The sequence below is a fragment of the Bipolaris sorokiniana genome (genome assembly GCF_000338995.1).
Source record: "Bipolaris sorokiniana ND90Pr unplaced genomic scaffold COCSAscaffold_8, whole genome shotgun sequence".
In the NCBI taxonomy this organism is placed as follows: Eukaryota; Fungi; Ascomycota; class Dothideomycetes; order Pleosporales; family Pleosporaceae; genus Bipolaris; species Bipolaris sorokiniana.
In genome coordinates, this window is record NW_006911902.1 from 281,673 (window position 1) to 305,730 (window position 24,058).

At 50.8% G+C, this 24,058-nt stretch overlaps 8 protein-coding genes across 8 annotated transcripts; 5 read left to right on the forward strand and 3 right to left on the reverse strand.

The window, feature by feature from the left end:
• Positions 1–1,878: 1,878 nt before the first annotated feature.
• COCSADRAFT_328319 (uncharacterized protein) lies at positions 1,879–5,586 on the forward strand. Its single transcript, XM_007702390.1, has 3 exons — positions 1,879–3,867; positions 3,920–4,539; positions 4,591–5,586. The coding sequence occupies exons 1-3, from the start codon at positions 1,977–1,979 to the stop codon at positions 5,329–5,331; spliced, it is 3,252 nt and encodes a 1,083-aa protein (XP_007700580.1). The 5' UTR covers positions 1,879–1,976; the 3' UTR covers positions 5,332–5,586.
• A 4,974-nt stretch (positions 5,587–10,560) lies between these two features.
• COCSADRAFT_37253 (uncharacterized protein) lies at positions 10,561–12,255 on the forward strand. The gene is made up of 4 exons (XM_007702185.1): positions 10,561–10,847; positions 10,906–11,359; positions 11,419–11,805; positions 11,866–12,255. Exons 1-4 carry the CDS (start codon positions 10,698–10,700, stop codon positions 12,078–12,080), a joined length of 1,206 nt encoding a protein of 401 aa, XP_007700375.1. The 5' UTR covers positions 10,561–10,697; the 3' UTR covers positions 12,081–12,255.
• A 780-nt stretch (positions 12,256–13,035) lies between these two features.
• COCSADRAFT_328342 (uncharacterized protein) lies at positions 13,036–13,370 on the forward strand. The gene has a single exon (XM_007702391.1). It carries the CDS (start codon positions 13,065–13,067, stop codon positions 13,236–13,238), a length of 174 nt encoding a protein of 57 aa, XP_007700581.1. The 5' UTR covers positions 13,036–13,064; the 3' UTR covers positions 13,239–13,370.
• A 503-nt stretch (positions 13,371–13,873) lies between these two features.
• On the forward strand, positions 13,874–15,337 carry COCSADRAFT_37254 (uncharacterized protein). The gene has a single exon (XM_007702186.1). The coding sequence runs from the start codon at positions 13,890–13,892 to the stop codon at positions 15,033–15,035; it is 1,146 nt and encodes a 381-aa protein (XP_007700376.1). The 5' UTR covers positions 13,874–13,889; the 3' UTR covers positions 15,036–15,337.
• Positions 15,338–16,773: 1,436 nt separating this feature from the next.
• COCSADRAFT_328361 (uncharacterized protein) lies at positions 16,774–17,470 on the reverse strand. Its single transcript, XM_007702392.1, has 2 exons — positions 17,446–17,470; positions 16,774–17,386 (listed from the first exon to the last, which is right to left on the reverse strand). The coding sequence occupies exon 2, from the start codon at positions 17,344–17,346 to the stop codon at positions 16,978–16,980; it is 369 nt and encodes a 122-aa protein (XP_007700582.1). The 5' UTR covers positions 17,347–17,386; positions 17,446–17,470; the 3' UTR covers positions 16,774–16,977.
• Positions 17,471–17,778: 308 nt separating this feature from the next.
• COCSADRAFT_118393 (uncharacterized protein) lies at positions 17,779–19,077 on the forward strand. Its single transcript, XM_007702393.1, has 2 exons — positions 17,779–18,081; positions 18,137–19,077. Exons 1-2 carry the CDS (start codon positions 17,872–17,874, stop codon positions 18,953–18,955), a joined length of 1,029 nt encoding a protein of 342 aa, XP_007700583.1. The 5' UTR covers positions 17,779–17,871; the 3' UTR covers positions 18,956–19,077.
• Positions 19,078–19,107: 30 nt separating this feature from the next.
• Positions 19,108–20,601, reverse strand: COCSADRAFT_118397 (uncharacterized protein; the record flags this gene model as incomplete). Its single annotated transcript, XM_007702394.1, has 2 exons — positions 19,108–19,297; positions 19,364–20,601. The coding sequence occupies 2 exons, from the start codon at positions 20,599–20,601 to the stop codon at positions 19,132–19,134; spliced, it is 1,404 nt and encodes a 467-aa protein (XP_007700584.1). The 3' UTR covers positions 19,108–19,131.
• Positions 20,602–21,185: 584 nt separating this feature from the next.
• COCSADRAFT_118399 (uncharacterized protein) lies at positions 21,186–24,016 on the reverse strand. Its single transcript, XM_007702395.1, has 3 exons — positions 23,765–24,016; positions 22,068–23,675; positions 21,186–22,016 (listed from the first exon to the last, which is right to left on the reverse strand). Exons 2-3 carry the CDS (start codon positions 23,609–23,611, stop codon positions 21,590–21,592), a joined length of 1,971 nt encoding a protein of 656 aa, XP_007700585.1. The 5' UTR covers positions 23,612–23,675; positions 23,765–24,016; the 3' UTR covers positions 21,186–21,589.
• Between the last annotated feature and the right edge of the window lie 42 nt (positions 24,017–24,058).

The following is a 24,058-nucleotide window of genomic DNA, read 5'->3' on the forward strand; positions in this document are numbered from 1 at the left end:
GAGCAGGTATGATGCTGCTGCTAGCGTGTATCAGACAAAGGGCTTACCCTTCGAGACCATGTATACCTACGTATATGTGGATACGCAGTGGTATGTCTTTGAAGGGGGGACAACAAGCCGACGTCATGTACATGGAGTCGGGCATCTTGGATAGCACGTGGCCGATGGCTGCAAGGGCAAGCATGACGCGGACGAACCTTGATTGCAAAGCCGACGCGCAATGACGACCACGGTTTGGGCACCAGTGAATAGTCGTACACAGTAAGGCCATGGAACAGAATCGAAACAGGGCGGTGCGAGGGGCGGAACAGTCGGCGCCATGTCGAGACGAAACACAACGAAGACCCTTTTTTTCTTCGAGGCTCACCAGGGATGATGGTGGAGGATGGGCATATCAGGGCATTATTGAAGGCGACAGGGCGGGCATGTTGGTGGACAGGTGGAGTATTGGTGGACCAGGAAAGGCTGGGTTGTCGTGGGAATAAGCAGTGGTGGCGCCAACGGGCATGGCAAAGTTGAGAGCGGGATGCTGGGTGGTGAAGCGAGACATGGGCCGTGGCAGCTGTCTCACGACTCGCAAAAGCTATCGATAGCGCGATAGGCGTCGAGGGGCAGGATGGAAGCAATCACAATCAGCAATCATGATGCGATGCGGAGAGCCAAGCGCGTGTGGGCTGCGTGTTGCGAGTTGGCGGGAGCGAGCGGGCCGCCAGCGAACTGTGAACTGACCGAGGAGAGCCCCCTATTGAACATGACGCAGCCCCAGCTAGCGGGCATGAGGATGCTAAGATTGGCCTCATTTGCTTCCATGGCGCGATTGGGGGGGATCCTAGCGGCGTGGATGCTGGCGGTGCTCCGATGCCGTGGTTGGGGGACGGGAGTGGTGGTGGCGAGTATTGTTTTGGTCCGGCATTGTTGATCAACAATAAACAGTAAACACACACACAGCACACAGCACACAGCACACAGCACACAGCACGCAGCACACGCAAACGCACACACTCGCGCGCACACGGCAGTTGGCTGTGGCGAAACCACCCACGGCTCCGCTGCAGCGCCTCGCACCACCGCAGGCTGCGCGCGCCTATGTCGGCGGTGCGGGCAGCAGTGCAGAGCCTGTCCATTACGTGCGTCCCCGCCGTCTGGCCGGTGATGCAGCTTCACGCCGGGCGTGCTGGGCCTCGAGCAGTGCAGCGATTGGCATGCCAGGCTAACGGCCTGCCTGCAGGGTGTCGTCGGTGGGCGAGCCCGCACGGGCCCCGCGCCTTGCGGCCACACCAGCCCGCCAGCGCGAACGCGTCTCCTCCCATATTATACCACCCCATTTCCAGCCGATCGCAGACGAGCGCACAAAGGGTCTTTTCTATCCCTCGATCGCCCTCCTTCTGCCCTCTGCGTTGTATCTCCACCTCGTGTCGCGCCCACCTGGCCAGCCCGCCGTTGACACGCGCGCATCCTGCCCTCGCTCCACCACGACACGCAGCGAATCGCCCACGGACACGCCAACAACACCAGCCACGCCCAACCCACCCGCCTCCCGACAACCTCCTGTTCTCCTGACTGCCCCCCACCCCTCTGCATCCTGCATCCTCTCCAGGCCTTGCATGGAGAACTTGCACACGTCGCCCACTGCTTACTGAGGTGCAATTCCCGCTCCTCGCCGCCGCCGCCAAGCTCCACACAACCCACCACGACGCCATCGCGCATCGCCCGCCAGCACTCGACGCATCCATTCCACCGCGCGCGCCCGCCTGCAAAACCCGCCAGCCTTCCAGCCATCGACTGAAGACTAGCTCTCTCCTCATGTGCGTCGCGACTGCCTAGACACGACTCTATCGGTCACCCTGAGGCAACCACAACAACAACAACAAAAACACCCGGACCCGCCATCGACCAACCCTGCCCGCGACGCCATCCCCGCTTCCTCGCAACGTCACCACCACCACCACCACCACCACCACCCCGCTGCGCGTACCATGGATTTTGGTTTCTCCCCTAGTCGAGAGGGTGGCACTATGCACTTTCCCTCTCCCACTCACCCCCACAGCTATCGCCTCGACAGTACCCATTTCTCCCATCTCCAGGAACTGCGCCGCTCCCTCTCACGTTCGCCCTCCAAGCAATCGCGCTTCCAGCTGCGCAACTCGGACACGCCCCGCTCTCCCATCTCCCCGCTCGCCATCACGCGCGCATTCTCGCCAAAGGCCTCCAACAAGCCCACGAGCCCCATTGCAGCTTTTCCAGAATCACCGCTAGCGCAGGCCGTTCCAGCAAAGAAGAAGTTTTCACTGCGCCGCTCAGGACCCCTCCGCTCGTCTCCGCGCACTCGCAACAGCAAGTCCAAGAGCCCGCGACGACGCGCCTTGGCCGAGACGACTGACGGTAACGCGACTCCCTTTATGACGTGGCCCACCATTGGCCAAGAGAACACGCCCGTGCGACGCCTCAGCTCAGAATCACCAAGCAGCATGGACATGGACAAGCGACTAGAAGTCGACGACAAGCCCATCAAATTCGAGTTTGCGCGCCGTTCAGAGCTGTCGCCACCGGCAGCAGCGCCCGCAAAATCGAGCCCGCTGAAGCGCAATGATGGACTCATGAACCTCAGCGGATCGCCCGGATCCAGCCCCATTGCAAAGCGCCGCAGTCTTCACGCAGTTTCGAGTCTTGGAAACGACTTTGAGAGCATCTTTGATCCATCTCCCGCACAGCGCGCTTCCCCGGATGATGCGCCCCGCCAGCGTGACGTGACCAACGAATTCTCCTTCAACAGCTCACCTGTATCGGGTGCGCAATCGCCTATCCACCGGACAACGTCACTGCGCAAGTCAACTCTATCACAGCGTTCAAACACCCCACGCAAGCCAAGCTACGAGGGCGAGTTTGCCTTCCCTGGCCCAGCTGCTTCCAAGACTCGCAACCGCATTTCTTTCGATGGTTCAATAAACAACTCAACACAAACACCCGCCCAACCAGCTCAAACACCATTCCGAAAATCCACCTTTGATGCTGGTCGCATGGGCTTGCCCACGCCTTTTCCCCGGGGTGGAGCATCGTTCCCGCACCCCTTGTCACACGCACATACACCGCACTCTGCTTCATCAAGCATCAGCGGCACACCAATGGCTCCTCCCCGAGCCCCGGCCGTGCAGTGGAACAACTCCGTGTTTCCCGCACCTCCCCTGTCAAGCAACCCTCATTTTTCTCGCTCCCTACCAATCGGTATAGGCCGGCCCTTTGAAACCGAGTACGAGCAATCTGCACATGAGCCGTTCGACACTCCATTCAAAGTTGCACCGCCAGCGCCTGTCGCCTTCTCCACGGGCCTTTTGTCCAAGAAGAACCGCAATGCGGATGAACCGGCGGCCGGCGTCTATGTCATGCCTGACACGCCTTCAAAGCGCCAGTCATTCCCTCCCGCTGTGGGAGACAGGGCCGTCAACCTAGACACGCCCCTCGTCAAGCGATCGGGCAGCCTATTCGGTAACGATGCGCGACCCCAGCACCAGTTTGGCACTCCCAGCACGCCCTTTAGTGCCAATGTGTCCAAATTCTCCACAGAGTCGTTTGGTAAGCGACCAAGCATCTTTGGTGACATGGCCAGCAACACGCAGCGCCGCGGCAGCTTTGTCAGTATTGATGGGGACAATGACGACGACACCCAACCGGACAGTCAGTCGCCGACCGCGAACCGCATGGGTGACAGCCAGTCCAGTGTGGACGACATGCCACCAACACCAACAAAGCCCAGCAACAGCTCCAGCCGTCGCTCAAAGGAGAGCAGCTTGCGACGCAAGACGTTTCGCTCGCGCCCTTCGATTGGCTCAGACACGTTTGCCGCTCCTGACAACGATGGTCGACCAACAAGTAAGTACACATTTCCATCCAAACTCGACAACAGTACGCTAACCAATAACAGCAGCCGGAAGTCTGTTTGGTGGACAATCGCCATCAACACCTGCAAACGACTCTGGCGCACCTCTAGATGCAAGCAGATTGTCAATTTCTGGTAACCGTCGCGGGTCGTTCCCTTTCAACGCTAGCTTCGGCTCGTTCGCGCCCGCGACTCCTACCACACCTCGTGACTCTGGCTTCTTCGGCAGTGTATCAGGAGCCATCCCCATTGGCCTGACTAAGAACGATGTCGACGAGTCGCTGAGCGAGCGATTCCACGAAATCAAGCCTCTCGATGGTGGAGAAGGTGAGTTCTCGACCGTATACCGTGTCAGCCATCCAGTCAAGCCTTCACCCCAAAGGTCGCCTGCTGGCAGCCAAGTTTGGGTAGTTAAGAAGTCAAAGAAGCCCTACATTGGCCCAGGCGACCGCCAAAAGAAGATGCGTGAGGTTGAGATTTTATATGCGCTGCGCGGTAACGAACATGTGCTGGGCATCAAGACTCACTGGGAGTTTGACCAGCACCTCTACATCCAGACCGAGTACTGCGAGGGCGGTAACTTGAGGAAATACCTCGACACTGTTGGCTTCAATAGTCGTCTGGATGACTTCCGCATTTGGAAGATCCTGCTTGAGTTGTTGATGGTAAGTCCAAGAATAGTCTTTGTTTGCGAATCAAGCTAACCCCCATTGTAGGGTCTCAAAGCCATTCACGAAGCAGGATACATTCACCTTGATCTCAAGCCCGCCAATGTTCTCATTGACTTTGAGGGTGGGCTGAAGATTGCCGACTTTGGCCTGGCAAGCCAATGGCCAGCTCCTGCTGGTATTGATGGCGAAGGTGACCGTCACTACCTTGCTCCTGAGCAACTCTCTGGTCGATTCGACAAGCCTGCCGACGTCTTTGCCCTGGGCATGATGCTCGCCGAAATCGCTGGTAACTGTGTTATCCCCGAAAATGGCGACTACTGGCAGAAGCTTCGTTCTGGCGAGTTCGAAAACGTGCTCCCAAGCTTGACTTGGAGCGCGGACAGCAGCACCCTCAGCCGAGACTCTCACGGCGACCCAATCTCTGAGTCAGCGAGGCCCTCCATGGATGGCTTCCTCATGTCTGACGCTGCTGAGGATTCGATGGCCTGCATTACCGTCAAACCAGCATCGAACCCAGAGGAGGACCTCGCACGCGCACCATCCTTCATGGTGCAGCGCAACGACCCCAACTCCATGGACCATGTTGTGTACGCAATGCTGAACCGTGACCCTGATCAACGACCAACGGCAGACCAAGTGCTCCAGTGCTATGGCTGCCGATGGGTTGACTCTAGGCGTCGCTCTGGTGCCACCATCTACGAGGGCAACTTTGGCCCAAGCGATGAGGTTCTTGCTACATACATTGGTGAAGATTACGGTGATGCCGATATGATGGACATGAGCTAAGTGCTTGCGCTTGGCCTGTTCACTATCGTATCACCTCTGCTACTCGTCGCTCCGCACCGTCTTAGTTACATCATGAATCACTAGTCGTCTCGCGGGTCATTTCGCGATGTGGCTCTACCTTTTACGATTTCCCCCTCCAGTACTCTATATCACGAACCGGAGTTTGGACATCGATAAAAGACAAAAGGCAATTTTCCTGTTGCTTTGAACAGTTTTCCCAATTCGGAGGGAGACCATCATCTCTTTTCTTTGTTTCCTTTGTAACCTTTTCCTTTGTTCATTTCTTACCTTCATCTCTGTTTCACGAGCTTTCTGATGTTTTCAACGGCTGGTATAACTATGGGCTTCAAGGTTTTGCTTTGGGGAAACATTGGGAACATCATTGGAGTTTTGTGCGTTGCATATGCATCCCCCCACGAGGATACCTTCGCTGCTGGAAAATAGCGCGAAAGGGGATTGGCGTTTTTTGTCTTTTGTGACTTTTTTGTGATGGGGATGATTGGAATGGCTTCAATGTCTCAAGTAGGGATGTGTGGGTAGGGTGATAAGGGGCGTTGGAACGGAAGATGGATTGGGTCTCTCACGGATTGGGGTTGGGAAGGGGCGTGGGACGGTGGATGGGAGGTTTTTTTTTTGGGAGGTGGGATATTCGAACGGCATATTGAAAGACAAAACAACAATATCACTCACGATTTTCCATGCCCATATTACTGTTCCAATATCTTGCTTGTGATATCTGTGTTGCGATGTTCAGAGAGAAGGTGATAACCCTTTTGCCTTGTCGTCACAGTAATGACGAGGACGTGATGTAAGAGAAGGGACTTGTTGCCCTTTCCACTTCCCTCTTCCATATCGAGCTTTTCCTTTAAGTAACTTCCTGTCGCCCACCCACCCCACACACGTCTTCCTTTCCTTCTCGGCTCTCCCTCTCCTCGAAATACATACAAAGCATCGACTACAAACCATGTATAAGTCCCCACAAGATTTAAAAAAAAACCCACCTTTTTATTTATTCTGGACATCACTATCACATCTACTTCATTTACATATTTACATATACTAAAAATTCCTCGCTGAACAACCAATCCACCACAACACCTCCTAGCCATACCACGCTCAGGAAGCATAGGCATGTGATATCTCGATCAAGCCTATTAGATAATGAGGAGCTATGCGCTATTTCAGAACTATATCTAATGTAAAATCACCCAGTCCTATATCAGAATACCTAACGGACACCTTAAGATATCTACCAGAAATCCTATGTATCAGAGAACCATCTAGGGGAGCTAGTAAATCGTGATAGGAAGTATATGGAGGAGCATGTAAGTAACGCCACGCCATTGTTCAGCACCGCACTCATGCCCCTCCCTTAACCCTCTTCTCTTCAACGAGAAAAAACAAACACCAATATAAAGCTTACAAACTTCAATACGTCACAAGTGTAAAATTCACAATCTAGGCTATGCTGGTACTTTTCCATCTTAGCAGCTGTTACACTGTGTAAAAGTAGAGTACTTCATTCTCAAATCTCTGCCGGCCCCGAATCTCTCTCTCGATAAAAAAAAATGTGTATGCTACTACTATCTATCTCCACACCATTCCGTACGTAGAACCGTTTAGTAGTACTTTTACGTGCAACATCCGCCCTATGACAAAAAAGCGCTGTATTAACCTCTTTCTCTTTCTCTTTCTCTTTCTCTTTCTCCTCTAAGAGAAAGAAAGCAACACGTAAACCACAGCTTTGCCCCACAATTACTAGGGTAAAAGTAACAATACCTGGAAAAATTCGTACTGCAGCAGTTTGCCGAGCTTGGTGAACATTGCTATGTTTTTTTTTGGCTGGTATAAGAGGGGTGGGGGTAGGGAAAAAAAAGGAATTCCATATAACTTTGCAGGTTGTGGAATCATTAGAGTAAATACTATGCTTGTACGCGTACTTGATCTACTGCTGTCGTTTGATGTAAACTTGGCCTTGGGTTGGATTGCCGGGAAATCCGGTTTATTGCGTGGTTGATATGGTGAGGAATGGTGTTTCCGCTGGGTTTTTGGCAGGTGGGTGAAGGGCCGGTGTGCGACTACGATTGCACACTTTCTTCCTAATCTACGTTCTTTGGTTGTTTCCTCAGGCGTGTTCATGAATAGGTTTGGTAAAGCTTTTTGTAGACTGAGGGTTGTATGTAGACATGTGATTAGATCAGAGCTTAAAGTAGAGCGAAAAGCTTGGATGAGATCTGAAATATGGCTGCGCTCAGGCACTGCAACGTTGCGTATGCTTGGTGCTTACATGACCTTTCTTTTTTCTAGTGTTTTATCCTGCTGGGGATATTGATATTGCGGAGTCTTTAGAACTATATATAGTACAGTATTGAAGAGCTATGTGCCTAGCTTACTTATTTTTATTTGCCCTGTTCCTTTAATACTTCCTCTCGTTTTGCATCAGTTTACAGTGATAAACGTACTCAGCACACCACCTTGCTATGAGTAGCCAATGCAAGACTATTATGTTTAGTTCCGTACAGCAGTGGTAGGTAAACGTGTTGTACTACAGAGACGCTGAAATAATATCTTCCCAATGTAGGCAGAAACTCGGCGAAATAGCCATTTTCCGATGATTGGATGACGGAATCTAGTTTATATACGCAGAGTAGGAAAACAAGCCCGAGTGTAAAGTGTTATGCTTACAGCCGGTAAGCGACGATGAGGAGAGGTTCAGGTGCAGCTCTAGGCATATATTACTTTGCCTACCTGCTGCTGTAATTGCTAGCTAATTTCCAGCAGGTTGAATTCCAGCGAGCAACATGACGCGCCTGTTCCATTAACTTGTTAATACGAATGAGCTCTTTGCTAATTTTCCATTCAGGCTTAATCTAATACCTTTCGTCGACTGTAATAATCGTCTAGCTTATCCGCAGTGAAACGCAAGATACAATGCAAACGCTTTATTAGCCAGTGCATTATTGTTTAGTTTTCTACGTATGAGGATACATATTTCAAGATCGAGCCAACATTCAGGTAACTAAAAAAGCCCAACATATAATTTTAAATCAGTGTTAGAGCCTCATCAAGGCTAATTTAGCCAGGACAGTATAGATTAATACCCTTCTGTTGTACGGGTGGAGTATACGCGAGACCATGATATTTACCACAGAGGAGAAATCCTTCTACTACGCTTCTCGAACATACTTTTACTATATCACCAATTTACTCTATCACAATATGTTAACATGTAATCGTCTTGGCCCCCCTTTGGCACCTCACATACATCTCTGCGGTACTCTGTTGATTTCGCTGAGCTGCCGGTGGTGACAGACAAGGTGAGTTTTTTGAGAGAGAGAGAGAGAGACAAGGTACGGGGAAATAGAAGCATCAGTTCCGTGATGACATTATATACTCTATTCCAAACAATACATTTGGCCTAGAATTTTAGAATCGCATAAAGTGTTGAAAGATGTATTTTTAGACGTCAAATCCATCCCATCCAACTATGACATTAAGCCACAGAAGGTAGTAGAAGAGATTTTGCCTTGATAGGACACTTGAGAAGTGGAGCAGATAGGAGGACTTGCGAAGAAGAGATTTCAACAGATAAATTTCTGGGTTTCGGTATATGCATAAGTGCACTAATAGTGCTTGCCTGTGCAACTTTGATAGCCCACTTGAGAGAGTTACTTGGGCGATCCACCGGTATATGAGCAGTTAGGTAGTTAATCAATTGCAAATCCACGTTGTCGGATGTTTTTGGTGTTATCTGGTCAATGGGATCAACATCACGGGACTATGTCTTGAAGCTTTGTATTTATCCATTTATCAACAGAAATTACCATAGCGTTGAGACCCTAGAAAGGATTACTTCGTATCACCTTATCGCATGTTCGATCCCGTTGCCCCCGTGCCGTAGCCTATACCTCAAGCAGTAAATTATTCCGTACTACCACTCTGCACAATGCAGCCACGACTCAGAGATTAGTCAATAATGAACCAAAGTCATGTGACTTGAAAACAACCCGCGTGGGTAAAAGGCAAACCATCCTTCGTGCTGTCACATCTGGCGCCACGTCGTGTTCGCAAAAACAATTTTCTTGCCGCGTCTCAACAGGCCTTCTAGAAGGTCGCAGGCGTCTTCGAGAACTTCGGCAATCCGTCCCGTAGAGTTGGCGCAGCATGGATCTCGAACGCCCGAATATTGCTTTTCGACGAACTTTCCACCGAACGGTATAGTATGACGCGAGAAACGTGGAAAATACAACAGCTGAAAGGAATTAGTTGGAAGGATATACTATTGAGGATGAAGTCCTATGCCGAACTGGGTTGAGACGGCCCCGATTTGATATAGCCATGTGCTTTGCCTACTCGCCAACCGGCACATAATGGTGCCGAGAGGGCATGGCGAACATGCCACACCATAGTTCTTACATGGGTACGGGACAAATCGATCGACCTTGATCTACGCCAGCCCGATTGATTGATGCAGCGGCACGGAGGCGTCTCACAATCACTATGACCTTACCTCACCGGTAAGATGGAGGCTAAGCTTCACGAGGACTAGGGTGGCCCTCGCTTGGAGGCATCTGCAGCCCGACTCAACGACGTCCTGCTTACAATGCACTATTTATTCTACTAGAGCTTTTGCGTCCGGTCTTGCCATACTGTTTCTATTTGTGTATCCTGGGCGTTTGGTGGCAACGGCTTGAATTCCTGTATACTGTCCCAACCACCGCGAGGCTGTACACTGCTAGGGTGTTGTCAATGCTCCAAAAGCTTCGGTAATTTGCAAAGGGCAGACCCCTGGTACGCAGGGAATAGGAGCCAAGAAAATATCATGGTCTGGGTTGTCGGCATGCACACGTTGGTTTACAAGGATTCATATAGCAGCCTGCATGCGGATTTTTAGCTCATTATCATAGGCTGTCTTGTGCAAAATGTATGCATCCCAAGTAAGTGTTCGCTGACTGCATCTACAGCAAAGAGCGTCGCTTTCGTGATCTTCAAATCAGGGTAACACGGCTGCCTCACATGAGTTGATTGTAGCAGGTAGTACATAAATGTAGGAGGGTCTTGCAGTGGAGCGGGGTTTCCAAGACCCCACGGGGCCACCGCGTCATGCCTCGTCGCCCAAGCCACAAGTGGGACCCATATCCGGGCGTGACCGCTACCCGGTCTGCATAGAGCTTACCGCCGCCAGAATTTGTTCTCAAATTGCATGATACGGAAGAGCAGCCAATTTCGGCGTAGGGTTACAAAACCAGTGGAGTCTCCCCGCTGACCGTGAATACAAAGAGCTGCGCAGTATCCATCTTCAAAGCTCTTCTACTGGTTGCAGCACTGGTTTTTCCTGGGTCACAGCTAAACAACACGAACTCACAATGCCTTCTACCAGATCACTCGTCGCTGTCGGCGCGACAATTGGACAAGCTTTGGCAAATGCCGTGCCCAAATATGCCCAGATTGTTGACCAGAAAAGCTTCAATGTTCTGCCTGTCGTCCCACCTGCCGTCGAATTCAATGCAACCAACGTAAGCTTTCTTTTTGAAAAAAAAGCATCTGCATTTTGTATCATCTAACCAGATACAGCTGTTTATATGGCCTGGCGCAACCGCGGAATCACTCCTAGCCAAACCTTTCCACATTTACGACCCAGAATTCTACGATGTGATTGGCAATGATCCGTCTCTGACTACCATCGCAACCTCACCATCGGATCCTCTCTTCCACGAGGCCGTAACGTGGTACCCTCCTACCAACGAAGTTTTCTTCGTTCAAAACGCCGGACCACCTGCTGCAGGTACTGGATTGAACAAGTCTGCTATCATCCAAAAAGTCGCCATCGCCGATGCCGAGAGGGTGCGCAAAGGAACTCTGAAGTCGGCGCCCATCTCAATTGTCAACACATCGAACCCTCAGATCATCAACCCCAATGGTGCTACCATGTATAAAGGAAAGCTTATTTTCGCTGGTGAGGGTCAGGGTGACCGTGTGCCATCAGCTCTTTACGTCATGGACCCTACTCCACCTTACAAGACTACTAGTACGTTATTCTTAAAACCTCCAAAAAGCATAGGTGGGGATAATCGCTAACAAACATAGCTCTTCTCAACAACTTTTTTGGCCGCCAGTTCAATTCGCTCAATGACCTTGTTGTCAACCCTATGAACGGTGATCTCTACTTCACTGACACAATCTACGGCTATGTCCAGGCCTTCCGTCCCTACCCTGGCATTCAACAGCAAGTGTACCGTTACAACTTCAACACCGGTGCTATCACCGTTGTAGCCGATGGAATCGAGCACCCCAACGGAATCGCATTTTCCCCTGATGGCAAGAAGGCCTATGTTACTGATACCGGTATTGCCAATGCCAACTTCGGCCTCAATCTGACCGCCCCTGCATCCGTCTACTCTTTTGATGTTACCAAGGATGGTACTTTCAACAACCGCCAGACTTTCGCCTTCACCCCAGCCTTCATCCCAGATGGTACGTAATCTACACCCCCAAACGCATGGGATATTTGCATTTGCTAACAAGATTCTGCAGGTATCAAGAACGACTCTAAGGGTCGAGTATACGTTGGTTGCGGCGACGGCGTCTGGGTCTACAACGCCGCTGCCAAGCTTATTGGCAAGATCTATACTGGAACGACTGCTGCCAACTTCCAATTTGCTGGAAACGGCCGCATGATCATTACTGGACAGACCAAGCTGTTCTACGCCACCCTGTCTTCTTCCACCACCGGCACAGCAATCCAATAGACGCACGTATATGTAGTACCTTAGACTTGTTGCATTTGTACAGTAGCGCAATACCGAGAAGACCTCATGAGTCGTGTATCGGGTCGATATATTCAAAACATAATGTAATGTCGATTTCTGAACCAATAGATCCATGCTGCATGTATGTGGTACAAATGTATGACGGAAATGAGTGGTGAATGCGAACAGGTCAAGTGGCGAAATCAAATTGTCACGCCACAGCTGACACTACCGCCCATGACATCCGGACCGTCCATGGTCTCCGAATAGCCAGCTTCCATTTTCGATCTGGTTAGAAGCCCAGCCGCTGTACCAAATCCCATTTCGCGGAGGACTTAGCGGCAGCGGAGATTGGTGTCACTGTGCCACGCCAAGTCTGACGGCGTAAACAGAAGGGCCGAGGCACCCCGTTCCGCCGCACAGCCCCATGGGAAAGATGCCCCTTCGCAAATGCGCAGCCTCCTGCAGCTTGTGAAGGACTTGGGCCTACGAAACCAGTCAAAACACCGCACGACACTAGTCCCTGTGTTAGAAGGAGGATTAGAGTTTGGACATGATACGGGCGACCCGTTCACCTACCGTACTTTGTACTTTTCACTGTCCCAAGTCTCTCGTGGTTCTTGGTCTAATCATCGCACATTAGGGTAATAGAAACTGAAGAATCCAAGATCTTCTAAGATCGGACGATCATACAACCCCCTTCCCTCCCCCACGAGTGTCGGCGGTACGCCAAGAAGCATGACCTGGAGGCTCTTACCCTGATGTCAGTCCTTCACATTGGGCGTTGAGGCGTTGACACACTCTCCGTGTTATTGGATAAAGGCTTTGCCTAGCCCTCTGCTGCAAGGGACGATCTGCAATGCATAGGAGTTTGGGACAGACGAGCGCATGAGTCGTCTGATGACCCCCCATCTCCCCCGCTCGCTGCATCGGCCTACCTTTACTTTTTCTGTGCGCCTCCCCGTGTGTTGACGCGCAGCAACCATGTGTATTACAGTGGTCGGTAAGACCGTCCTTCTAGCCCTCCCCCGTGCCCATGTACAGGTGTATTGCGAAGGGTGGGTGGACCAAATCCTCGGGTCCCTCGCGACAATAGTCAGACGGCGACTGGATCGGAGGATAGCATTCGACCTTCCAAGCTTGAGTTCACGCCCGTAAAACCTTGAGTTCGCTCAGGGTCTGCACGGAGATAGAAACCAGCGTGAACTGAACTGCTCACAGAGAGAGTTCACTAGATCTATCAACCTGGTGAATGGCACCTCCTGCTCTGACAAGAGTATAAATGCGAAGAGCTGAGACCTAACTGAAAGGCCCGATGTCTTGCCTTGCAATAGTTGCCAGGGGTGGCGAGGGTCGCGTTACCTTACCATAGGGCACTAGGACACGGATGGGGGGGCATTTGGTTAAGCGAAGACAAGACCTTGCCAGGTTGGCAATTCGCAACCTGAGTGAAGTGCCGAGCCACTTATTGAGAACGGCTCACCATCAGACCAGAAATGGTTGTTTAGTCCCTGTCGGCTAGACCCCCTTCCAAGGGAACAAGGGCTTGGTTTAGGGCGCTCAACTATGATGAAGCCCATCCCTGAAGGTATGGCTCGCCTACGGAGAAAACGTTGACGTTTGAGATAGTCCTGTTCCCCATGGTTGACAGGACACCCACACATGCGCGCCAAGCTGCGTGCAGGGTAGGTTCCTTTTTGAAGTAAAGTGGAGGTTGATCTCCCAGATCTGAACGCTCATCAACTCCACCTTTTTACTTTGTTCTACGACATCCTTTTCGCAACCACCCCCCCCCCCGCTCTATCAACCATGGCGATCGTCCTTTCCACCATGAAGGTCATCGCGGCCGTGTTTCTCAGCCTAGCATTGTACAACTTTCTCGAGCTTAATGTCTACATTCTCACCCTGTTCAAACGGCGCAGCGGGCTGTATTTCTGGAGTTTCACGGTTGCCACATATGGAATCCTTTTCAACTCGGTTGGATATATGCTCATGCATTTGGTCGACATCAAGATGAAGAACGTATACGCTACATTAATCCTCATAGGATGGTGTTGTATGATCACTGGTCAGTCGGTGGTTCTGTATTCGCGGCTGCACATTGTTATGCACAACCTCCGATGGCTCAAGTACGTCCTAACTATGATCATCGTCAACGCAATCTGGCTACACATTCCTGTTATCGTAATCGTCTATGGTACAAACTCAGCCAACCCGAAGCCCTGGATACCGGTGTATAACGTATACGAACGAATCCAACTCAGTGTATTCATCGCCCAAGAACTCATCATTTCAGGCCTCTACCTCTTCGAAACTACCAAGCTCCTCCGCCTGGAGCGCACTATTGGAAATGTCGGTACCCGGAAGCTTCTGTACCATCTCATCTCAGTCAACGCTCTTGTTATCCTCCTCGACTTCAGTATTCTTGCCCTAGAATTCGCCAATCTCTTTGAGATCCAAACGTCCTGGAAGCCGCTCGTATACAGCGTCAAGCTCAAACTCGAATTCAGCATTCTCACTCGCCTCGTCAACTTGACGCGAAAGGCCAGGAGTGGAAACGGAGCCAGCTCCTACGGCAACAACGCATATGGTAACAACGCATATGCAAACCGCGGAGAAGAGGCTGGAGGTGTGCCACTGGGAACAGTGAGGGCAAAGAGCCACATGCAACGGTCAATGGTAGGGACTGGCAAGGACGAAACAGACGCCTGGGAGGTCCACGTTAGCACTGGCAAGGGCAACAACAAGGCCATGCCAGCGCAGGTGGTCAAGACGACTGAATTCACAGTGCACAGTCACAGCAGACAAGCGAGCACAGAAAGTCTGGTGGAGAGCGGGAAGAAGGGATTTGTCCACACGACTTCCACAGAGTCGCACGAGATTGAGAGGGATAGCGCGTCGTCTGTCTTGTCAGATCCGCATTACAGGAGACAAAATGAAGGTCAGCAATGGTAACACCGCTGGAAGGAAGATACCGATCGATACCAATATTTTCCTTGTTTTTCCTAACGAAAGCGTGTCTCTCTATATCCGTTAATTCTACTTCTCCCTTTTCTACATTCTTCCAAAGCACACATTTTCTTCTCTTCGTTTTTTTCCTTCACCCTTAACTTTTGAGAGCGCATGCACATCTCACGCGCACGAATAATGACACAATATTATTTTCTCAACCCTTATAATACGCGTTTCCCATAGATGACTTGTTCTCGCCTTTGATACACATACACGCACACATATGCACAAGTTTTGGTCCTGGGAGAGTCGGACGAAGTTGACTTGGGCGCAAGCATAAACCTACATACACGGCGCAGACATTGTTTGCAACGTTTGGACAAAAAAAAGACCCAACAGAGTGGCGTAAGACAGACAAAGTCGGAGCTAAGTATCAAGCTCCCACGCAAAAAAAAAAAAGCTGTTCGAACCAGTCACACATTCGGTGCTGTCTTCGTCTTACTACAATGTCTCAAATAGAAAGGGGGGGGCGAGGTGAGGGCAAGGGAGAGTCCCGTGCAGGCATGGCACGATAGTAATCTGACATTGTTCGCGTGGCTAGCCGCGAACTTACTAGCCCTACGTACTTAGACCAGACTACTTGCCCCCTAACCGCATGCAGGTCGCCCTGCTCACCCCACCCCCAGCCGTGCTTACGTTCAGAATGCTTGCAGTGGTAGTAAGTATGCCCAGGGCACGGAATACAAAAAAACTCCCTTTTAAAGTTTCTCGGTTCCAATCCTGCGTTTTTGCTTACTTACTTTTCCCCTCCCCCTCCCCCAGTATATCTTAGAAGGGTCTGCTAGGTACATCCGCACCCGAGACGCCCCGTTGGAAAGAAACACGATCGGTCTAGATGCGAATCGATCTACTTACTAACAACCCCAGTTCCTTCCCTTTTCGCTCTTGGGGGAAGATCCCAAGACCTGCTGCGTGAGAATGACATGATGGTCAGCAAGCCAGAAAAAAAAGACGAGCCCACGGTCGTCGTTTCCAGACGCATGGAATTGCGGGGAAATGATGAATTAGGCCGTTGGTGCTGTAGTACGCGGCATATACTAGCATTACTTCGGCTCCATTAGAAGTGTCCGAGGTGGACGGGAAAATGCGCAGATAACGGGGTGAGAACTCGTATCTTCACTAGGCTATTATAAAATGCCTCGTTATCGTTGAGCCTCCCCCCCCCACCCCCCGCCGTTAAAAGACTTGCTATGTCAACAGCTCGTTTAGCAACTTTCTTTTTGCCGTTTTGTGGCTGAATACCGATGGAACGGAAAATGGCTCTCCGCTGCCCAACTTTTGTGCGTATTTTTCTGGGTCGAATTTGATCGCGAGGGCTGCTCGGTCAAGAGTCGGTAATTTGCGTGAGGTAGGCGCTTTCGTTCAATGAAAGTTATTGAACGTTTGGGAGGATTGGAATCCCGGTTTTTGGGCTCTTCTCTTAATTCATCTTGTCTTGATCGAATTGGGCGTCCTTGATGCCATTGCACACACCGCTCAGTGAGACGTGCTTTCGTTCTTCTGCATCGCTCGCCGTATTTGTGTTCCTGTCTTTGCATCTTCGCCTAGAAAAACGTCGCCCATCTCGTCAGTGTCCGCTTGGCCCGCTAGAGTGTCTTTTGCGTTCGGTCGTTCGTATCCTGCCTGTAGACTGATAATCTAGGAAGTCGGTCAGCTCAGGCCTGTCGTTCAGGCTCTCGTATAGCCGGGGGCACAACAAGTATTTCAAGGTCGTCGCCTACTTGCGACAAGCATGAAACGAGGAGTTGGTGCAATTTTTCCATCTCCAAAAGATAAATCTATGCAGCAAATCACAAGTGCGGATTGTCCCGCGATTTTCTTTATGCCGTCACATATATCCTGTACTGGCCATGGGTACTCGGCAGTTGATGTAAACGCAACTGTGTTAACTATGTGTTATGTAATGTGATGCTGGATTCGCCCATCGGTACTTTCGTTGGCCGGCATTGGAAGGTCCATGTGCTTTGACATCAATAATGCATAAATTCGCACTCACAATGCCCTTTCTTGGTCGCCTATAGAGACTTAGGGTACCGTGTGTTATGGTTTCTGAATGTCTTAAGACAGTTTCGTCTTGGTGCACGTGATGGTGTTGACGGGAGGAGCGTTTGAGCGTGGTCGGAATAGAGCGGAAATGGTAGGTGTCAACGGCGGGAGATGATATTAAAACAGAAATGGTCGCCCAAAGTAAAAGGATTTGTACTTGTGTTTGAAGACATAGTCGTTCTTTCCGTATTTCAGCGCTTAGTAGCATGTACACCCTCAGTGACCGCCAGCGACTGTGTAGTTGAAACCTATGTAATGATTAGCTTCGCGATACTTTCCCCAGATTCTTCACAAACAAAATACTTACTCGTGTAATGGTTCTTACCAAGACTGGAGTATTGCTTATTGTTCTTCGATTTCTCTTAACACGCGGAGAAAAAAGGGCGCGGTGGTGCGGGCTGAACCTCCGCCGAACTCCGGTTCCAGACATGTCACGTCTCAGAAAATCATTTCGAGACTGCACACAAACCACAAAGATGGTGATTCTAACCACTTGTCGATGAAATAAACCTGCTTTCGCACAGTACCAAGCATCATGCACCATTATTTCCCGGTGAGCTACAACCGGCCGTGGCGGGCCTGACTTGCATATTACCGAGCTGCAATCTATTCCGCGCGCCCTTGATTTCCTCGTTCACTGAGTAGATTGAATTCCTTAGGCACCAATTTCCCGTACCTTTTTCCCTTTCTTTTTGTCAGGACTGCTGGCCAGCATGCATATCGTTGTTGAGCAATGATCTTCTCTTCGTACTACCGCTCTTTATTTTTCTTTTCATCATGTTTAATACTCAGAGCTGGCGATGCTCAGGTGCTGGGGTCGTGGTCTCCAAGCCAAGGTGAACTTCAAGTGCGCCAGAATGGCAATAACAACGGCCCTGATACAAGCGCATTCACTATCGTTAACGGAAGAGTTTTCACGCCTGGGTTGGGAATAATACTAGCAGTACGTCACCTGATATCCCAGCGGAAAGGCGCACCAGGCTGACAAGAAGTCACAGCCTCAGCCTTTCACGCCTATGGGCGGCGACTTCCTGCACATTGCCCTCGATGTGTCAGGTGACGGCAAATTGCCTGTCCCTCCACGCAACATTGCCGACCCACTCACCCAAGTCTTCAACTTCACTCTTTTCTTGACCTCAACAATCACCCAGAAGAACTTTACAATCTCTAATATAACAACCTCCACGCCACCCTTTGCGGACATACTCGACCAAGAGCTCGGCCAAACAGTCAAGCACATCAACTTCGAATGGCCAGACTGTCTCGTCGGCGACGGCAACGACGATGAAGGTGCAACAGCAAGAGGCGACTACAACATCAGTATCCACCAAAACTACCGACTCAACGGTGTAGATCGATACACGATTTTCAATCTCCCCATCAGTGTTACCAACAGTATCCAACCGTTCCCTGGTGCAGGCCAGTTGACTACCAAGCCTGCCCCTGGCCCACTGAGCGCAAATGGAGGCCGCATGCAGTGTGCCATGATGGAGAATCCGCTAGTGGATTTTCAGGTGCAGGTTAACAGCGTGAATAACCCACCTGGACAGCCTATGCGAGATATCCAGATCCAGACCAGCCCGCGAAGTGATGGAGGGCAGGTTGGTGCAAATGGCCAGGACGACGGATCGAGAGGGACGGGAGGGGATCAGAGTGGGGGTGTAGATGGGCAAGGGGAAATAGCGCCGAGCCAAGGCGCTGGTAGTAGTCGTCCTGCATTGGGGGCAGCAGTGAGGATGTCAAGTGAATCACTTTCCGTGGTCATGATCGGCATGTTGGGGGTTGTGGTGGTGTTGTTTACATCTGTGAGCTTGTGAGGCTCAGCTACTGACAGGGCGGTGTCTGGCCAGCTGATGCGTGACTTGTGGATATGTATATCTAAATATACTATAGAGCCGTGCCAGCATGGGTATATATAACATTATGAAAATAAAACGACAAATATATGAAGAAAACATAAAGTTTATTGCTCACTCACTATAAGATGAATATATTATGAAGCCAGGGTATCACTCTTCCTCCTCTTCCGTGCACTCTCGTCCTCCACCATCCCCTCTCCAACCTCGCTCTCTGCCCTCTTCCTCTTCTCCTCTCTCGTAACCTCCTCTCCCGCCGATTTCTCCGTAACAAACAAAGTACTCGCCGTCTCCCTAACCCCACTATTCCCCTCAGACACCTTCTCCCCTCCCACCCCCTCCTCCTCGCTATCACCACCAATCCCCAACTCCACCGTCCCCCCCTCCGGATCCGCCAATGCTACCTGGATCTTCTCCAACCCCATCCGATCCCCCTCCACCGTTTCACTGATCTCAGGATCAACCCATCCCTCCGTATAACTCCCCCCAAAGTCAATAATCCACAGCTCAGACTCCGCATCCACCATGAAATTATCCGCCTTCGCATCCCCCCACACAATTCCATGCTCATGCAGCGTTTTGATATAAACTTCGCTCTTGCGGCTCCACTCTGCGCGCGCGCCCGCGTCGACACTGGAGCGCAGGAGTTTGGTGAGGGGCGTTGGGTAGCGAATATTCTGGAGCAGCATGCCCATTGCTTGGGTTTTGCTGTTACCGAGAGAGACGAAGCCGAGGAGGTGGGGGAATTTGATGTCAAGATTCAGGGCTTCGAGTTTACGTAGGATGTGGATTTCGCGTTTGACCGAGTCGGGTTGCTCGGGTACCACGGGTTTGAAGAAGTATACTGCGCCCGTCTTTTTATGAATGACCTGGCCTGGGTGCGCGGGGGATGGCATGCTAACTTCGGATTGCACGATCAGGTCGTTGGGGTTGAGCCAGGGGAGGTTGTAATTTTGGATGTATTTTGGCATTTTGAGGCGGGGGACGAGGGCTTCGATTTTTGCTTCGAGCTCGGGTGTTGTCTCAAGGAGTTCAGGGGATAGCTCGCCGTTGGTGATTTGCATATTGTAGAAGTATGTTGGGCCATGATACCATTCATATAATGTGGATTCCTCTGGTTCTCGGTTTGGTGGCGCATCGGTTTTCGTGATATCTGCAAGTGCTCCGAGTATCCAGTTTCGCAGCTCCAAGCCTGCACTGGCTGAATCTTGGTCTAGGTCTTCTCCAACCTCCTCCTCGTCCTCCTCACCGCTCCCCACAAATTCATCATCATCACCGTCTGCTGTGATGTCAACCCCACTGTCTTTACCATCTGAACCCTCTGAGCACTCCCTGCCCTTGTTTTTGCTTTTCGCCTTGCTACGATGGACTCTAGCTTGTTGCTCTTCAGCCAACTCTTCTTCCCTTTCTTCTGCCTCACGAAGTGCTGATATCTTATCAAGGTATTCGTAATACAATGGCTCCTCGCGGGACTTTTTTAATTCCTTCGGATCAATCATGACATGGAAGCGGACATCGTTGATGAGAGTTGTCAAGGCACAGCTGTCATCTTCGTCATAGGAAAAGTGTAATGTGTGAGCCTTGGTGTTGGTAATAGATTGTGCCATTGTTGGATAGCAAAGAGAGAAATTTGAGTCCTTTGGAGTGTGTACTGTGGAACGACTCGATTTTGCTCCCATACAAGACAACTGACCGTACACACATCTATACCTCGACCCCCAACCTCCTCTGCATCCTAAAGAGCCGTGCTCTTACATAACCGTTGTTTTCTGTCACCGACCTCATCAAATTCCCAAAACGGGATGACATACCATCATGGCTTTCTTTGACCCCTGCATCGTCATCATAGACATGGTGCTAATCTTCAGGTACGATCGGTCGAGGGGCGAGCAGCGGCACCGGGAATGGACATGAGTGGCTCACCTTATCTAGTGGCTTTTACTACGCGATGTTAGTCCCGTCGATCTGAAACTGAACGATATTAGAAAGGTAAGTGAAGAAAGGGGATTGGCATGACGCGCTGACGCACGATCAGATGTCATGACGTCAAGTGGTAATGATACTACATACAAGCTGACAGAGAGCATTCGTGTTTCTGCGGCGACGGCACCAAACAATAAATCTCTCCACTTTGCTTATTTGATTTTTTCAGTCACTTGCATGTTTTCGGGAGAGGTGTTTGGAAAAATTAGATGAGGTTTAATTGAAAAGCATCCAAACGTTGTCGCATTGCTACGGAGGCGCTCGTCTGTCATTGAGATATGTCACTGGCAGACATCCTGCACTCATTCACGCGTTCAACCGTCAGATATCCCAACCGTATACGCCTTTTTAAAATAACAAATATGCCGAACAAAGGAGCGTAAGCCTACACCCTACGGTCCCTACAGTGGCAGCAGAAGAAGCGAAACATGTTTCTCTCATTAAAAAATCTCTTGACAATGCCAAGATCTTGAGAGCCTGTCCCATGAGTTCGAAATAAATGCGTCGGATCATCTCCCAGAGATTACACATACGCCAAGTCATTATACGTTCATAACATTCCAAAACAATATCATACAGCCTCGCACATGTCTTCACGTTGGGAAGACTGTTTTACACAGTGAAGTCCAAAAGGTCGTACGCCGACGAGTCCAGAGAAGTAAAGTCGCTCATTGCCTTCATCTCGAGATCAAACTGCGAGTAGGAGGTATCGGGCATACTGTCGAAGAGCTCGTCCAGATTGTCCTTGGAGTCGATCGGTGAGGTTGGTGGTGTTGTGAACTGACTTGACTGGACCGACGACCGCGAAGGCGATGCCGTTACCTTCAAAGGACTAGGCTGGATGAGCGCATGTGAGTCGTTTGGCGACCCAGCAGAATTTGGGCGCACATCAGCAGGCGACATTGGGGGTGTATGAGAGTGCTGAGAGAGTTGTTGAAGAATGTTCATAGACGCAGAGTCGTTGGCATAGGAAGTTGAGCCAAAGCTCGACTGGGAGAGGCCAGCATCTTCGGGATAAGGACTTGATGAGGTCTCAAAGCTGTATTATTTGTCAGATTTGGACGGTGACAGGATTGGTAGAGGAACTAACCTGAAAGGATCTACAGAAGAGTGCATGGAGTCATTGTAGCTCTGTGAGTCCGAAAGCAGCTGAGGGAGATCTTGTGATTGAGCTGGCTCAAAGCCAACTAGCGGTGAAGGAGACCGAGCATCCGAGTTTGGCGAACCAGCTGATGATGAAGGTGCTGACACCAGGGCACGTCGTGTTCTGCTGGCCTTATCGACGCGCTGCTCCATATCCGGCCGATTCTTCTTCGGTCGGCCACGCTTGGCCTGTCGACGAACTGCATCGGGGAATCCACCGACACACATGCCACGCTGGCGATGGCGCGTAAGAGCGTCTTGTCGTGCGAACCCTGCACCGCACGGGCACTTGTATGGCTTGTTGCCGGAGTGGATCTTTGCGTGGCGCTTGAGGTCATGCTGTCGAACGAAACACTTACCGCATCCATTGCACTTGAACTGGCGGTCACCAAGATGTGTTTGGATATGCGATCGGATGTTTTCCCTTCGTCCAAAGACCTTGCCGCAGCCTTGGTACAGGCACGTCCACTTGCCAGTTGTCGCGTCTTGCTCGCTGATGTATCTTTGAACTTCTTCGGGCGCAATGCCAGTGAACTCGTAGCTAGCGTCCACATCCAGGTCGTTGAACATTTGAGACGGCGCAAACTGCTCAATAGGTGTTTGCAAGCTGTTAATGGGCACTGCGCTTTGGGGAGTAGGCAACAAGCCGTGTGATTGCGCAAAAACCATCTCTTGGTTCTCTTCGATGTTCTCCAAGATAGATTGAGCAGGCTTTTGTCGTGGCGAAGAGACGGGCGATGGTGACAAGGCGTCGGAGGTGTAGTACGAAGATGAGTCGTAACCAAGGTCTACTTCTGGGTTCTCAAAGTCGAATGTCATGGCTTTTGAGGTAGGTTCGAGATTAATGTCGGTCATGCTAGTAAAGGCAGCCGAGAGACCGTTTTGACTAAAAGATTCATGGCTAGGCAACTGCGCTGGCTTTTGTGGGGTCGCAGTGGGTGTAGGTAGAATGTTGATGAAGACTTGTCCACATGAGCCATATACAGACTGAATGTGCTCGTGGAGTTCTTTCAATTGCTGTTCAGTTGGGGGTTTAGAGGGGGAAGAGGGAAGCTGCGTGGGAGATTGCACACGGGTTAACCTTGAGGGAGTCCGTGGTGTTGAAGAAGTGATCTGTACTGGGGATGCCAAGAAGGTGTCCTGGGGGCCCGGCTGGGGCTGTCTGTGCGTCTGCGCTACTTGCATAGAATGCTGTGATGATTGTCCTAGATTGTTAGTATTACTTACCGTACTGTCTTCCTGCTGGAAGGAGGGGATGTCGAAGGGTCCTGGTCGTTGGGCGTATTCCTGGTATTGGGCTTGTCGCGCGGCATGAATGGAGTCTAGGTTGAGGCCGCGTAGATCCAAGCTCATGCCGGTCCGGTGTGATCGTCGTATTTTAGCAGGCGATGGGCGTACTGTAGGCGCGTCGAAAACAGTTGGTGTCGAGTTTTGTCGACGGTGCTGAATCCGTTGGCGCTGGATGCCGGCTGGCATATTTGTGGACAGCATATCTTATGCAGGTCGAGTCCGGAATCGGTTCTCGAGGATGGGGGAAGTCCTATTGGGTCCGAAACTGATGCATGTTAATGGTCATGTTGCTTTGAAGTCGCGGTCTCGAGTATGCGAGCTTGGACGTTGGAATAAATGGATATCAAAACTTACCTCACGCAGTGCAAGCGGCGCTCCGCCGGGCGGTCGGTGTCCTTATGGTATCCTCAGTACAGATGCAATCTCCCAATAGCCTGCGTCAAGTAAGTAATGGGCCGAAGCCTGTGCTACTAAGTCTGAAGACAAAGAAGTGTTTTAGTGTAAGTCGCTAAACAAAGCAATTGATACTAGAGATGAAGAAAGTGTGGGTGCAGAAGATGGAGAGTAAAGTGGAGGATAATAAAAGTAGCGCAGGCGGGGACAGCTGAGTATTACCGTATGAGGTCAGGACACAACAATCGCTGGCAT

Excerpts from the sequence above, each read along its gene's own strand:
- COCSADRAFT_328319 (XM_007702390.1), top strand. The coding sequence starts at position 1,977 with ATGGATTTTGGTTTCTCCCCTAGTCGAGAGGGTGGCACTATGCACTTT. Across the intron at positions 3,868-3,919 it reads CAACGATGGTCGACCAACAA|CAGCCGGAAGTCTGTTTGGT; the intron begins GTAAGTACACAT and ends AACCAATAACAG. Across the intron at positions 4,540-4,590 it reads TCCTGCTTGAGTTGTTGATG|GGTCTCAAAGCCATTCACGA; the intron begins GTAAGTCCAAGA and ends CCCCCATTGTAG.
- COCSADRAFT_37253 (XM_007702185.1), top strand. The coding sequence starts at position 10,698 with ATGCCTTCTACCAGATCACTCGTCGCTGTCGGCGCGACAATTGGACAA. Across the intron at positions 11,360-11,418 it reads TCCACCTTACAAGACTACTA|CTCTTCTCAACAACTTTTTT; the intron begins GTACGTTATTCT and ends TAACAAACATAG. Across the intron at positions 11,806-11,865 it reads CCCAGCCTTCATCCCAGATG|GTATCAAGAACGACTCTAAG; the intron begins GTACGTAATCTA and ends AAGATTCTGCAG.
- COCSADRAFT_328342 (XM_007702391.1), top strand. The coding sequence starts at position 13,065 with ATGTGTATTACAGTGGTCGGTAAGACCGTCCTTCTAGCCCTCCCCCGT.
- COCSADRAFT_37254 (XM_007702186.1), top strand. The coding sequence starts at position 13,890 with ATGGCGATCGTCCTTTCCACCATGAAGGTCATCGCGGCCGTGTTTCTC.
- COCSADRAFT_328361 (XM_007702392.1), bottom strand. The coding sequence starts at position 17,346 with ATGCTACTAAGCGCTGAAATACGGAAAGAACGACTATGTCTTCAAACA.
- COCSADRAFT_118393 (XM_007702393.1), top strand. The coding sequence starts at position 17,872 with ATGATCTTCTCTTCGTACTACCGCTCTTTATTTTTCTTTTCATCATGT. Across the intron at positions 18,082-18,136 it reads GGTTGGGAATAATACTAGCA|CCTCAGCCTTTCACGCCTAT; the intron begins GTACGTCACCTG and ends AAGAAGTCACAG.
- COCSADRAFT_118399 (XM_007702395.1), bottom strand. The coding sequence starts at position 23,611 with ATGCTGTCCACAAATATGCCAGCCGGCATCCAGCGCCAACGGATTCAG. Across the intron at positions 22,017-22,067 it reads TCTTCTGTAGATCCTTTCAG|CTTTGAGACCTCATCAAGTC; the intron begins GTTAGTTCCTCT and ends CAAATAATACAG.